Source organism: Schistocerca gregaria, chromosome 2 (genome assembly GCF_023897955.1).
Source record: "Schistocerca gregaria isolate iqSchGreg1 chromosome 2, iqSchGreg1.2, whole genome shotgun sequence".
Classification (NCBI taxonomy): Eukaryota; Metazoa; Arthropoda; class Insecta; order Orthoptera; family Acrididae; genus Schistocerca; species Schistocerca gregaria.
The window spans coordinates 94,074,360-94,089,945 of NC_064921.1; the positions used below are offsets into that span (position 1 = coordinate 94,074,360).

The following is a 15,586-nucleotide window of genomic DNA, read 5'->3' on the forward strand; positions in this document are numbered from 1 at the left end:
CTATTAAATGTCGTAAATCGTACAGGGAATTTGCGTTTCTCGAGACGAACTATTTGAGATTCTAAGTCCGGAGCAGTTTCCCAGCGCCAGGATATCACAGGGACACGTGTGAGGCAATAGGAACTGTATCGGCTAGGAGAAAAACGTGGTCCGAGGGCTAGTGGCCTGAGTTATCATTTAGTAGCAGGGGCCACGTGTGGCTGGCCCGTGGGGAGGGGGGCAGAAGAGGCCGCGCGGCGCACGCCAACACCCGCGCGCGCCTTTCGTATAAAAGCGGGCGCCGGCGAGCGTCTACCGTCGACTCGGCGTAGACGCACAGGACACGACGAGCACCATGAGGACCGCCGTGCCGCTTCTGCTGGCCGCTCTGGCCCTTCTGGGCCTGGCCTCTGCCACCATCAACCCTGCACCGCACGTCGCTGGTAAGTCAGCTGCCAACAACCCCCTGGCGTCCGCCCGTTGTGTTGTTGCAAGTAGCTACCACAGGTAGACGTACAGTACATCTCAAATTCGTCGTTTGTTCCTGACCCAATGCATTTTCCTCCATCGACGTTTTACTGACTTCCTCCTTTATTAGTTCTGTTCAAAAATGTTCAAATGTGTGTGAAATCCTATGGGACTCAACTGCTAAGGTCATCAGTCCCTAAGCTTACACACTACTTAAGCTAAATTATCCTAAGGACAAACTCACACACCCATGCCCGAGGGAGCACTCGAACCTCCGCCGGGATCAGCCGCACAGTCCATGACTGCAGAGCGTTAGAGCGCTTGGCTAATCCCGCACGGCTATGTGTTCTGTCCTTATATTAATTTAATATCCTATATTTCGCTTCGCTCCTCCTACACCCACCAATATAAATAATCTATTTTACATGTTGCAGGTTTTCCTGCCGCTCCTTACAAAGGCAGTAAACTGTTTCAAAGTATCTTCCTGTCTGTCCTTAATGTGACCCTTCTAATAATATTCATTCTAGGAACTATTTTTATTTCCAGCTCTTTCCAATACTACTTAGTTTTACGTAATTCATAGACTATTCATACAGTGTAGCAGTGTTCACATACGCCACTTAAAACATATAAAATATAAACCTGAATGAAAAGTCCAATAGTGCGCAACAACTGTATCTATTGAAATCGATTAGAGACTCACGCAACCGGTTTTGCAACTTTTATGTTACATCGTCTGGTATATATAATGATATGTCGCATGTTGTAAGAAGCTATTACAGAATGCCACAGAGTAGCGGTTGGCCCTCTTCAGCTGGTAAAACCATCATCTGTAATCAATGTCCAGTCTGTGTTAAAATACCGATGAGCGGTCACCATTTGACCTGTGGACCTATATCGATCAACTGATGGCGCTCGGCACAGGCCTACAGGATCATGTCTTAATCGCTTAAAGGATGACAGTCTACCGATATTTTAACTCAGACCGAACATTCAACAGTGACTTTGCCTAGCCACGCCAAATGTTACTCTGGGGCGTACTGTAATAGCTCCTCATACCACATGACGTAGCATTCTATTCACCAGAAGATGCATCTCAAAAATTGAGAAACCAGGTGTGTCAGTCTCTAATCGACTACAATAAATACAGCTATTTCGGAATATTAGACTTTTCGTTTAGTTTTATATTGTAAATTTTTTAGCATCTGTATGTAAACACGGATTACACCGTATTAAAAGTCAACCATTTATTTATAACTGCTATAGCTGTGGCTGCTTTAGTTTTAAAATTGTCTGTAACTATTTAGTGTGTTACTTCATGCAGTTGCATCGTTTTGACGATATCACGGAAAATCGAGTAACTTGTCCCAGTGTTTACCACTCTGAACTCGCATTCTGGAAGACTATTTAGATTCTCCGTGATTTCTCTAAGTGGCTTCACGTAAATGCCGGAATGTTTCCTTCGAAAGGGAACGGCCGATTGCCTTCTCCTCCAACCACCCACCAACCCACCCACCCACCCACCCACCCACCCACACACACACACACACACACACACACACACACACACACTGTGTCTATGTGCGTATATATATATATATATATATATAAGAGGGCCATTTAATACGTAACGCCCCACATTTTTTTTAAAAAAAAGCCATCAGTATACATAGACAATCGTCCTTGTTCGTGCTTGACATTTTATGTTTGTTCTGTACGCAGTTGAAGCTTCGAACCATTCTGGGAGATGGTAGATCATTAGTAAAGCGTCAAAATGGCGTCTACATAGGACTCACGTCACAAACAGGGTGCTGTTATTGAATTCTTGTGTACAGAAAAAGAAACCGTGGTAAACATCTATAAACGCTTGTGTACAGTCTGTGCCAATGCTGCAGTTGATACGAGTACAGATGGATGATTGGTAAACAAAGTTACAGCCTCAGGAAATGCAAGAACAGAACTTCATGATCAGCCACACTCGGGTTTGACATCATTGCCTCATCCACCGTCCGGAGCATACCTGGCATCCTCGGACTTCAATGTCTTCGGGCCGCTTAAGGATTCTCTAAGGGGAACAGACTTTGAAGGTGATGAGAGTGTCAGTCATGCAGTGAAAACATGGCTACGCCTACAGGACAAGGGCTTCAACCAGCAGGGAATACGTGCTCTTCCACAACGTTGGCGTACGACCATAGAACGTTATTCAATTGTGACGAATATTTCAGAAGCGAGTGATAATTTTCCTTCTGTTCTTAATATCAGATGGTCATTATAGTCTGCACTCTGTGGCATTTCTAATGAGCATCCATTTCACTTGCTCTAAATACTAAGTTCATGATAAAGTTTAATCTTTTTTGTGGATTATTCTCGTGCATTTTCGCATCCTCGCCAACAACGGTAGAAACGTTTTTCACGAACAGATATGCCATATATCATTCCTACTTATGAACAGCCACAAGACAAAAATTGTTTTAAAATTTTTGGAAATACGGTTTCTGATTTTAGATTTGAAGATACAAATCCAACTTCAGTTTTCATCTCTTGACTGTTCATACTGCTGTGACTTGGTAGTATCACGCCACAGAGATCACTAATGGACGACAAAAACAGTGCGTATTCCGATCGTGTGTTTGTATGAGGATAATCGGTGTACAGTAACGCTGCTAATTTTCAGCGCGCTTACTTACAGTGTATCAAGCGAAATTCTCAGTAGCTGCACACCCACGGAATTTCAGGTATCCTTTGATATTAAAAAGTCATCTTATGTACCTAACACGTACAAGTTCTGCATTCTGGAAGGAATCTATTGGAGAGTGTTTCGGTTAAATATCATGGCTTTTTCAATTACCTAATACCCCTGTTAGTCTTATGTTATTTTATCTGCCATTGCGACCGTCACCTCTCATTTAATGGTGACCTAGCAAACTAAAAATCGATTTTGTAAAAAATTGTTGCATTACATAAGGAAACGGTTTCAGTCGCGTTACGATTAATCCTATCACTCGTGATATGTAACAACTGTCCATGAATAAACTGACCACATTGTATCACATTTTGCAGCTGACAAGGACTTCCTCCTCAGGCAGAAGAGACTTCTTCAGATCCTATGGCACGTCGGACAGCCTATACTCGACCCTGAACTGAAGGAGATCGCGAGTTCTTTTAAACTTGAAGAACACGCTGGAGATTTCAAGGTACGTAGAGTAGCCAAACATGTGAATATCGTTTAGGCTGAGTTTATCCGCGGAAAGTGCCGTGTTGCTGAGGATATCCTTTGCTGCAGGACCCAGAGCTTGTCAAGACGTACTTAAGGTACTATGCACACGGGTTCTTCAAGAAACGCGGAGAGCAGTTCTCGGTACACCACAAATACGACCAGCTCGAGGCTAAGGCGCTCGTCGACATCCTGTACCAAGCAAAGGACTTCGACACCTTTTTCAAGGTGGGTACCGTTGCTCATTCCGAGTACCAGCCTGCAGTAGAAGGAATCTGACGCTTGCTTTGTATGTACAGACGGCCGTCTGGGCCAGGGAACACCTGAACGAGGGCCTGTTCGTGTACGCACTCAACGTCGCCAAGTTGCACCGCGATGACCTCTTCGACGTCGTTCTGCCGCCCTTCTACGAGATCTACCCCCAGCTCTACGTCTGCCCTGACGTCATCAGGGAGGCGTGGGGAGCAACTTTAGAAGGTATGCGTGACAGTCTACTTTCTTCAATATACTTTGTTTACCATACAAAGTAATTACTCAAGCGCTATAGTGTGGTCCCCTTCTGGTCTCAATATTAGTAGCCTATGAAATAGTTCGGAGTTTCAAAAATATTACAACCCGCAAGTCATATCTATTGAAATGATATTGGTCTTACCGTTAACGTCACTAGGCGACATGATGTCACTGGTAATTCATTTCTTCACTGAAACCTATGTCAGTATTCTTCAAGTCAAAGTAAAATATGTGGTAAAGAGTAATTTGTACCATAATTTTTCCCTGACTTTCTCTGTATAGTTGTGGACTATATGTCTACATGCCATCGTAGACGTCTAATCGACGTTGCTTTGTCTTGTACTCCAGTCTCTCCGTATGCTGAAAGTGGGTTTTATATTATTCTCGAAATTTGTCCAACAATGTTTAATTAGAAGAAATTCTCTAAAAGTTCATCACATACGGTCCTTAAATGTATTAGATTCGTACTGAATGAACTTACGTGTTCCTGTAATTACGACAAATGCAGCACTTTTGATTTACAGCCAGGATACACGATTAACTAACAGGCACCACTACTGGAATAATTGTATTACAAAGTTCACATTTTCCACTTACTGTCTTAATACAAAAGGCGTAAGTATAGATGCACACATGTCTTACAAAAACTGATGAAACTATTGCTTTACATAAGATGACCTAATTAAATTCCAAATGTAAATGAAGCAATACATTCAATCCTTTCCTTGTTAACCGATAACAGTACAGAGAACTAGACTGGATCTGCAGCTTGAGGACACACGAAGGGCTTATATGGAGCAGCAACAGTTCTGTTAGACATTGGTGGTGTAAATTCTGATAGCAATTGGTTGTACATTCATAACCGATGTCGCGCATTTTTAAATTTATTTAAAGTAGGAGTTAGAATACCGACATGGGAGCACTTGCTTGATAGATATGCTTTCTAGTCTGTGCACACGACCAGCTTCCAGATTAAAAATCTTGAAATGTAAAAGATTGGTATTCATGTTTTCGCAGTAATTCGAAAGCTTCTAGGTCAACATACGAACGTATGCGCGTTAAGATGACTCTGTAAGGACGCAGACCATAAATTATTTTTCTCCTATGCAGCCTTGTCTGCAGTCTGACTTTGCCTTTACATATTTTACAGAACTGGAGAGTCTTACTTTACAGTAATCAATTTCGGAATGTCTATCACAGGTCATGTACAAAGAATAAGTCAGTACTTACATGAGTGAATGATCAGTGTCCTTGGTCCCACAACAGGCAAGACTTTCGACAAGGACCATCCATACGTGATCCGGGCCAACTACAGTGGCTACCCACGCGCCCACAACGCTGACGAACTCCTCTCCTACTACACCGAGGACATCGGCCTGGGCGCCTACCTCGACTTCATGCACTACCGCTATCCCTTCTGGGCCAAGATGGCCGAGTACAACCAGGCCAACTACACCCGCAGAGGGGACCACTTCTACTACGGCATCAAGGCCACCCTCAGCCGCTACTACCTGGAGAGGCTCTCGAACCACCTGCCTGACATCGAACCCGTCGACTACAAGAGACCCGTCCCTGGATCTAAGCCTTACGGCCCATTCGTTCAGTACCTCAGCACACTGGAGAGAAGACTTTGGGAAGCGGTCGATTTCGGCTACGTATTTGACGTGAGTGGGAACCTGCTCTTATTACACAATAATCTTCAACGTTAATTTAGAAGCTGTGCTTAACCATTTTACATCTCTGTTTGCAGTCCGAATTCAAGAAATACTCTCTTCGCGATCCACTGAACATTGAGATCTTTGGACGGCTCGTGGAAGGTAACGCAGACTCCATCAATAAGGATTACTACGGCTCATTCTACAACGGCCTTCTGAAGTACCTGGGACACGACGGTGACCATCTTCACGGGGTATGACGTATAAATGATGATTTTGTTTCTTAAAGTTCATTGGACACGACATTACTGGAACAAATATACTTTCTTCCTAGGAGGATCCCTCACTTCTGGACAGACCAGCATCAACTTTCAAGTCTCCTCTGTACTACAAGATCGTTAAGCGAATTGCGCTTATACTGGACCAGTTCAAGAAACACCTTCCACCTTACTCACAGAAAGAGGTAAGAGACACAGACTTTTAACGCACAGTTTGGGTACAATTAGGTAGTTCACTCCTGGCTATAATATTATCATTCGGAGCTTCTTTCAGTAAGCAACAGAAAATACTCAGATCACTCTCTGATATACATTTTTCGCGCCGCTACCTAGTAAATGTGTGATATTGTTAATTGTTTGCCTCACGTTGTTCAGGGCCCTTAAACGGTTCACACCTGCAAGTTTACTTTCGGATCGGCAGCTACTAGTCATATCAGAAATTCCATTGCCTTCAAGATTAAGCACTTTAATTTACAACAGAGGAGCCACCGTATTTCCTAGCCGTGGCATCAACGAAATGTGACAACCACGAACTGTGTTCGCATTTGCGAGTGGGGACAACCGTCGGCTGTATAATGGAATGACGACAGTGAAAATTTGTGCAAGACCGATACTCGAACCTGGATTTCTTGCGAGCCGTCGCCTCCCCATCCGGGGACGGCCCTCGGAAAGACACGATCTCCCATATGTCGTACAAAATGTGTCTACAACCTGAACTCGTACATATGTATTTTTCCGTAGGCAGGGGAAAAGTTTATAACTGAAAGTCGCTTGCACGGCGGCGACGTGTGAGTACGATATTAGAGTGCCCTTGTTGTTCAGAAGTACGATGCAAAGTTCCTTTGGACATGCATGTTTTCTTTTTTTTATGCATCACTTACATTACATTATACAGGGTGCATCTCCTAAGAGTCACCAGGCACGTTTTCCCTGGTGCTTCAGCAGATACTTTCAATTTTGTTTTGGCACTGTGTAGTAGGAGTCACCGCAAAGAGATACTACTCACCACGTCTTCACGGGACGCACAGTGTCAACGATAAGCGACGTTCTTTTTTTCCCAATCGAAACAAAATGATTTTTAAATTGGAATTCTATCTGCCCATTCCATAGAGTGGTCTCAGTTTAGCCTAGTACGATATTCATTTTAGGCATAGGTATTTACAGGGACAGTAAAATACGAAGAATAAACACAAAAATCCAGCAGCGACTTGGCAGCGCTGCGTGCTTTGCGGTAGCAGTCGGCGTGGGTCGGGGTACAGATGTCATCGCTGGAGTACTGGTTATTCCTCGCGCTTTTCTGTCCCTGTTAATAAATGAGTATATCGATAAAACAGATATCGACCTAGACTAATCCTGCACCGCACTATCGAGTGGACACGTAAAATTCCGCTTTGAAAATCATTTCGTTTTTAACGGGAAACAAACGGACACTTTCCATCGACACTGTGCCTCACATGAAAGACATTACGAGCATTATTTGCCTGAGCTGACTCCTGCTACACAGTGCTAAACTAAATTGAAGATATCCGCTGAAACACAAGAGAAAATGTGGCTAACTACTCTTAGGAGAGACTATATATATGGTTCTGGAAAAAGTTGTGAGGACATGGGAAAGGAAATAAAAGGAATACAGCTTGGGATTAAAAAAGAGCAGAGAATCAGGGTGAAGTGGCTGGCTTTCGCGGACGATATATATAATTCTAACGAACAACAGAGAGGAAGCCAAACCTGCATTGGAAAAACTACACGAAATATCACAGAAAACTGGGCTACAAATCTCATACGAGAAAACACAGTACATGGAAAACAACCCTGCAGATTATCTCCCCATTACTACTCAATATGGGAAAGTGGAACAAGCTGCCCACTTCCGATATATGGGAGAGATAATCCAACTATCAGGACTGCACTCAATAGCCACTAAAGACAGAATCTCCAGATTACATAAAGCATATAAGCTCACCTGGAATCACTATAATAAAGAAATCTATTTCTGTCAATGCGAAACTAAGGCATTACAACACAGTAGTCCTACCAGAAGCACTTTATGCTTCAGAAACTACAGTGATTCATGGTCATACGAAGACCAGAAAGATTGAAAAGCAGGAAAGAAAAATTCTGAGAGAAATATATGGACCAGTGTTTCGGAAAGGAATTTGGAAGAACAGGCCAACTAGGGAGATTTACGAAGACACAGAAACAATAACGGACACCATTAGAAAGAGAAGGATGAAATTTTATGGACATCTGAGCAGGATGAATGAAAGCAGGCTCATCAGGCACATCTTTGACATAGTAAATAAGAGTAAAAACAAGACAAAGTCGATCAGTGAAACAGAAGAAGACATTAAACAAGTGGGGATAATACAAGTCAATATACACAATAGAGAACAGCTTAGAAATATCCCAGTCTGTTACCCCCGGAAACCATCCTTGTAACCATTGATGCCACTTCCCTATACACAAATATCCCGCACGTCCAGGGCCTCGCTGCAATGGAGCACTTCCTTTCACGCCGATCACCTGCCACGCTACCTAAAACCTCTTTCCTCGTCACCTTAGCCAGCTTCATCCTGACCCACAACTTCTTCACTTTTGAAGGCCAGACATACCAACAATTAAAGGGAACAGCCATGGGTACCAGGATGGCCCCCTCGTATGCCAACCTATTTATGGGTCGCTTAGAGGAAGCCTTCTTGGTTACCCAAGCCTGCCAACCCAAAGTTTGGTACAGATTTATTGATGACATATTCATGATCTGGACTCACAGTGAAGAACAACTCCAGAATTTCCTCTCCAACCTCAACTCCTTTGGTTCACCTGGTCCTACTCCAAATCCCATGCCACTTTCCTAGACGTTGACCTCCATCTGTCCAATGGCCAGCTGCACACATCCGTCCACATCAAACCCACCAACAAGCAACAGTACCTCCATTATGACAGCTGCCACCCATTCCATATCAAACGGTCCCTTCCCTACAGCCTAGGCCTTCGTGGCAAACGAATCTGCACCAGTCCTGAATCCCTCGACCATTACACCAACAACCTGAAAACAGCTTTCGCATCCCGCAACTACCCTCCTAACCTGGTACAGAAGCAGATAACCAGAGCCACTTCCTCATCCCCTCAAACCCAGAACCTCTCACAGAAGAACCCCAAAAGTGCCCCACTTGTGACAGAATCCTTCCCGGGACTGGATCAGACCTTGAATGTGGCTCTCCAGCAGGGATACGACTTCCTAAAATCCTGCCCCGAAATGAGATCCATCCTTCATGAAATCCTCCCCACTCCACCAAGAGTGTCTTTCCGCCGTCCACCTAACCTTCGTAACCTCTTGGTTCATCCCTATGAAATCCCCAAACCACCTTCCCTACCCTCTGGCTCCTACCCTTGCAACCGCCCCCGGTGTAAAACCTGTCCCATGCACCCTCCCACCACCACCTACTCCAGTCCTGTAACCCGGAAGGTGTACACGATCAAAGGGAGAGCCACGTGTGAAAGCACCCACGTGATTTACCAACTGACCTGCCTGCACTGTGACGCTTTCTATGTGGGAATGACCAGCAACAAACTGTCCATTCGCATGAATGGACACAGGCAGACAGTGTTTGTTGGTAATGAGGATCACCCTGTGGCTAAACATGCCTTGATGCACGGCCAGCACATCTTGGCACAGTGTTACACCGTCCGAGTTATCTGGATACTTCCCACCAACACCAACCTATCCGAACTCCGGAGATGGGAACTCGCCCTTCAGTATATCCTCTCTTCTCGATATCCGCCAGGCCTCAACCTCCGCTAATTTCAAGTTGCCGCCGCTCATACCTCACCTGTCTTTCAACAACTTCTTTGCCTCTGTACTTCCGCCTCGACTGACATCTCTGCCCTTACTCTTTGCCTTTAAATATGTCTGCTTGTGTCTGTGTATGTGCGGATGGATATGTGTGTGTATGTGTGTGCGAGTGTACACCTGTCCTTTTTTTCCCCTAAGGGAAGTCTTTCCGCTCCCGGGATTGGAATGACTCCTTACCCTCTCCCTTAAAACCCACATCCTTTCGTCTTTCCCTCTCCTTCCTGAAGAAGCAACCATCGGTTGCGAAAGCTAGTAATTCTGTGTGTGTGTGTTTGTGTGTTTTGTTAATGTGCCTGTCTGCCGGCGCTTTCCCGCTTGGTAAGTCCTGGAATCTTTGTTTTATATATATATATATATATATATATATATATATATATATATATATATATATATATATATATGACCCACCCAAAACCGTATGTTATGCTTCCTGCGACTTACACCGTATGTTATACCTATGACCTATTTTTATGGCTGCTCCAAGGCTTGCAGCAGACCTAGTGACGCAGTATGTAAGCACTGAACACCCTCCCATTGTTTCCGTTTTTTACGCACCAGCTGTCTCTGCCCGGCGTGAAAGTCGAGAGCCTGACCGTCGACAAGCTGGTCACCTACTTTGAGGATTACGACTTCGAGCTGAACAACGCCATTCCGGTGGCGAGCATCGAAGAGGGCGCCAAACTGAACGTCGTGGCTCGCGTCCCGCGCCTGACACACAAGCCCTTCAACTACCACGTCAAGGTCACCAGCGACAAGGACGTCGACGTCTTCGTTCGCTTCTTCATCGGCCCGCGCTACGACGTCTACGGCAACGAGCTGTCGCTCAACGAGAAGAGGCACAACTTTGTCTACATCGACTCTTTCGTCTTCAATCGTAAGTTATTTACCACAGGCTTCTTCTAAAGTAAATTTTCATAAACTACACCTAAAGAGACTGAATGGGACTCTATCCCAGACCTTACCTTTTCCGAAACAGTGTTCTTACCGACTGACCTATCTAGGGTTGACTAACACAATCCACTGCCACCATCTCCCCTCTGTCTCGCAGCTTCACCTCTGCCATTTTTTTTAACTCCTCGTGTAGTCTTCAGGCATTCTCAAACTGAACTTCATAGCTATTAGACGCCATGTTTACAGTAAATAAGGGTGTACACTTTGAGAGAGTGTTGTAAAATCGTCACTGTACTTATGCCCTTCAGCTGGTATGTTCTAGCGTCGTTGATTCATACTCTGTGAGACAAAATAGATGCATATAAGCATTTCAGCTCGCTCATCTTCTAACAACATATGAAATACTCATTTCTCAAAATCTTGATGCCTTTTGCTTGCTACAACCTAATGTTATTCACGTTTCAGATGCCTTTCAGATTAAGGCGTCTTTAGTGGATTTATTAGTCTATTCGTTTGTGCTGCCAAAATCTGCCTTTCCTCTGATCTGGTGGTAGCAGATTTAGGCAGGAGGAACCAGTACTATATTAAATGCACTGACGATGGCTTAATACAGAAGAATGAAAGCCTCTGTAGCTTTAGTAAAAATTTGATTGCAACAAAAAGCCGTTTGAATATATACATCGCGTACTTACACACTTGTTGCTGAAAATGGGCACACCAAATAATTTGATATAAAATAATGACTATTCTGAGTGAAGTGTGACTCTCGTTGAGGACCTGAACTTGTATTCTGGATTTGTGGATTCCTAATACCTGTCTGGTCGATCAGACGTATGTTCTCCGTGAATTCCGCAAACTACTTTAGGTGAATGTCCGGATAGCGAATGTTTAGGAAATGAGGTATCTATTTCACCCATTTCTCCTAAAATTCAAGCTGTATTGACTGGACGTTAAATAGGCCCTCTTCTTTTTATTACCTCGTTTATCTGTCTAGTCTCAGTGCACTGCTAGCACTCAGTCTTCCGCCACCATTTTATAACTTATATACAGCATAAAAACAACCCCTTAACTAGGCGTGTTTTCTGCCCCATATCCCAATATTAGAACCGCCAGTAGTCCACCTATAATTTCTTTCATCATTATCCTTACTGACTTAATGCGGCTCACCAGTAAGTAATTCATCTCCTCTGCCAACTTCTTTATCTCAGAGGAACATTTGCACCCAACGCCGTAAAATATTTCTTGGATTTCTTCTAACATTTGTCTTCCTCTAACTTTTTTACCTTCTGCAGCTACCTCTCGTATCAAGGAACCTGTTTCCTGATGTTTTAACACATTACTTGTACTGCCCCTACTCTTGTCGATGTTTTGCACATGCTGCTATTCTAGCTCACTGTGCGGAGAGCTTCCTCGTTTTTTATGTTATCAGTCCACCGTATTTTCAACATCTTTCATAGCGGCACAGCTCAAACGCCTCGATTCTATTCCGTTCTCGTTTTCACACAGCTCATGGTTCACTTACATACAGTACCCCTAGCGTATATTATCAGAAATATCTGCCGCAGATCAACCTGTGCATACCCGGTTGGGGTGAGGGGTGGGTACTTTAAGGCAACGTTTGAAAATACCATAATCTAGTCTCACACAAATGTTCAAAGGTGTCTGAATTCCTAAGGGACTAAGCTGCTCAGGTCATCGGTCCCTTGACTTACACCCTACTTAAACTAACTTATGCTAAGAACAACACACACACCCATGCCCGAGGGAGGACTCGAACCTTCGGCGGGAGAGGCCGCGAAGTCCATGACACTACGCCTCAAACCGCGCGGCCACTCAGCGCTGCAGTCTGACACACAAATATATGTGTATAACAAGGCTCATATACATATTATACGAAAACTATATTGTGAACAAAAGTCAACGAAATTTAAGTTTTTTTTTTTTAAGTTTTTGGCGATACCCCTCACCTCGGAGTACAATTTACGTAAAATACGTTGTAGCTGAAAGATATTTTCGAGTTCTGGATCCTACTTGTACATTACCTACCACATTTAAAGATTATGTTGTTGATAAAAGTGAACAACAATCAACGAAATTTGTTTCCTTACTTTTTGTGGTGTGCTTGGGAATTGTTAGTTTTAGACCGTTTAATAGTAGTAGACTTCTCTTGGCCAGGGATGTGTTCTCTGCATGTGAGAAACTCCCTGTTATATGCTCCTTGCTTAGAAGGGGTGCTTATGAAACGGAGACACACACACATTACGTGGGACGCTATTAATACTGTAAAGCACTCAAAGTCTCTTTTATATGAATGAGGAGTGGTCATTATGAAGAGGAATGTAAATAATGATTTGCATGATTCTACGTCCATGCACATAATTTGAAGATACACAGACTACCTCAGTAAAATTCTTCTGCATGTGATAAAATTACCGAAGTTATGCCTGCTATTGCAAGCAGCCTTCATTAGCGTACAACAGCCAGCGAACCTCCCATAGCTTAGTCATAAAATGACGAGGTCACACACTCAGAAGAAATTTATTGATAACAGATTTCCAAAGCAAACTTTGTCTGTTTCGCGGGCACCATTTTTGATGCCAAGCTTATGACTAATATCATTTCTACTACCCCTCATCACTTCCGTCCTCTTTGCAGTGAAAAAGGGAGAGAACGAGCTGGTGAGGAACTCCAAGGACTTCAACTACTACGGCCAGCTGCCGCTGAGCTACAGGAAGCTGTACGAGGCCACGGAGGCCGCCATCGCCGGCGGCAAGCAGCCCTTCATCGACGACTTTGTGCACAAGTACGGCGACATCGAGCGCCTGGCGGTGCCGAGGGGAACCCGCAGCGGCCTGCCGCTCACCACCTACGTCATCATCACCCCGTTCACGCACAAGACCATCAGCAGGAGCACCCCGTACACGGACGACGTCGGCGCCAAGATCTCCCTCTTCCCGTTCGACAGGCCCATCAACGAGCTAGACTTCCACGTGTCCAATTCGCACTTCGGCGAGACAGTCGTCATTCACAGGAACGCCGAAGAAGCCGCCGCTGCCTGAAGCAGTACAGTGTTGTCTGCTGATTTGTAACGCCTGCTGCCCTAGTGTCCCCTTTCTGTCACTTAGGTGGTAATCAAATAAACACATTTTATACGCTCTTCTATTACCTTTCGATATTATTTCATTACCCTCGTCACCACAATTTCCTTCTCAATTATTGTATTATGACATCTCTATATCGATTTCGTCAGAAATGGTGCGGTTGTTCGGACGTCCTGTTTTCATTGTTTCTCTTGTCAGTTAGAGGTTGATGGCTACAGACATAACATCGCTTTCACACTGTTCTACGGATCCCGCTTCATAGATATTAGCTACTGGTAGGATCGTTTATACGATTGAAGTTCATCCCCTCAGCACCAGCTAAGGCGTGAAGATTATGTACTGAATCACTCAAACTGGTTGCAACATACTGCAATAACATCGAAACGACGGCTGTATGTATTTCATTTCATTACGTTAGTGAACGGCCAAAGTCCCACAGACCACCAATCACAAGCGTGGGCGTCCTAAAAAAGCTATTAGTTTTATCCACTAGGTAGCAACACTTAGCTCACTCTAAAACCCCAGCTTGCGGGATGAGTGGGTTAAAGATTTTTTCACTTATTTTCTCGGCAGAGTCAGTTACAACCAATATCCACACATGTAAGACCAGATATTCGGCTGTTTTCCACTTTCTTTTTCTTTCAAAAGTACTTGTCGATACCAAGTTAATATCAACAAGTGTATAGAGAGTTTAGAATGATGTCCCTTCTTTTTGACCGTTTCTGTGAAATTGTTGTTTCTAGGAAGGGGAGCTTGACAGGACATATTCTGAATCAAGAGATAACCAATTTAGTACTGGAGGGAAGTATGTGTGATTGTGGGAGGGGTAAAAATCTTAAACGGAGACCAAGAGATAAATACAGTAAGCTGATTCAGAAGGTTGTAGGTTGCAGCGGTTATTCGAAGATAAGGAGGCCTGCACAGGATACGGTAGCATGGAGAGCTGCATGAAACCTGTCTTGGGACTGAACACCACAACTACAAACACAACTGAAATAACTGTAGTTGTAAAGAGTGGGGCGGCACTGGTGATATTAGCTCAGAACATCGTTAATTGCTAGATATTTTTTGTGATTTTCCAATCAACACACGTAGAAAATTTCCATCGTGAACTTCAGTGTATTCTGAGATCGTCCAGGCATTCTCTGTCTTCCTAAACGTGATTGGTTTCTGCATAACGTGCGCACAACAAGAAATTGTTTCCTTGTTTCAAGTTTTTGGTTTTACACATCGCTTCCTGACTAGCATCCCACTGATCAGTCTAGTGACCAGGGATGAGGTGAACTCGACGATCGCCACCGATGCGGCCCCCAAGATAGTTCTCCATTAAGTACCACTTTATACGTGCGCCATAGTGCACGATGTAGAGTGACGTAAATAGTTTTCTTCGGCGTCCCAGCTAAAGAAATTTCAAGCATAGGTTCTGCAAACTTCCCAGGAAACCATTTTCTGCTGTCACAACAACAACAATAACAAAAAACCACTATACACAGCCCATTTAGCTTCAGTTTCCCCTTTAGAACGGTCTATATTAAAGGTTCTTAGAGGATGTCATAGCCCTCCCGATACATCCAGCACCAACAATCCAAGAATCTGAGGTTAATATGATTTTAGAGCGTTTTACGAACTTTCTAGAA

General features: G+C 43.9%; 1 protein-coding gene across 1 annotated transcript; it reads left to right on the plus strand.

Annotated features, from left to right (window-relative positions):
- The first annotated feature begins 218 nt into the window (after positions 1–218).
- Positions 219–14,010, plus strand: LOC126334876 (allergen Cr-PI-like). Its single transcript, XM_049997575.1, has 9 exons — positions 219–422; positions 3,508–3,641; positions 3,731–3,889; positions 3,961–4,138; positions 5,438–5,835; positions 5,922–6,080; positions 6,161–6,289; positions 10,516–10,831; positions 13,504–14,010. The coding sequence occupies exons 1-9, from the start codon at positions 335–337 to the stop codon at positions 13,905–13,907; spliced, it is 1,965 nt and encodes a 654-aa protein (XP_049853532.1). The 5' UTR covers positions 219–334; the 3' UTR covers positions 13,908–14,010.
- Positions 14,011–15,586: the final 1,576 nt, after the last annotated feature.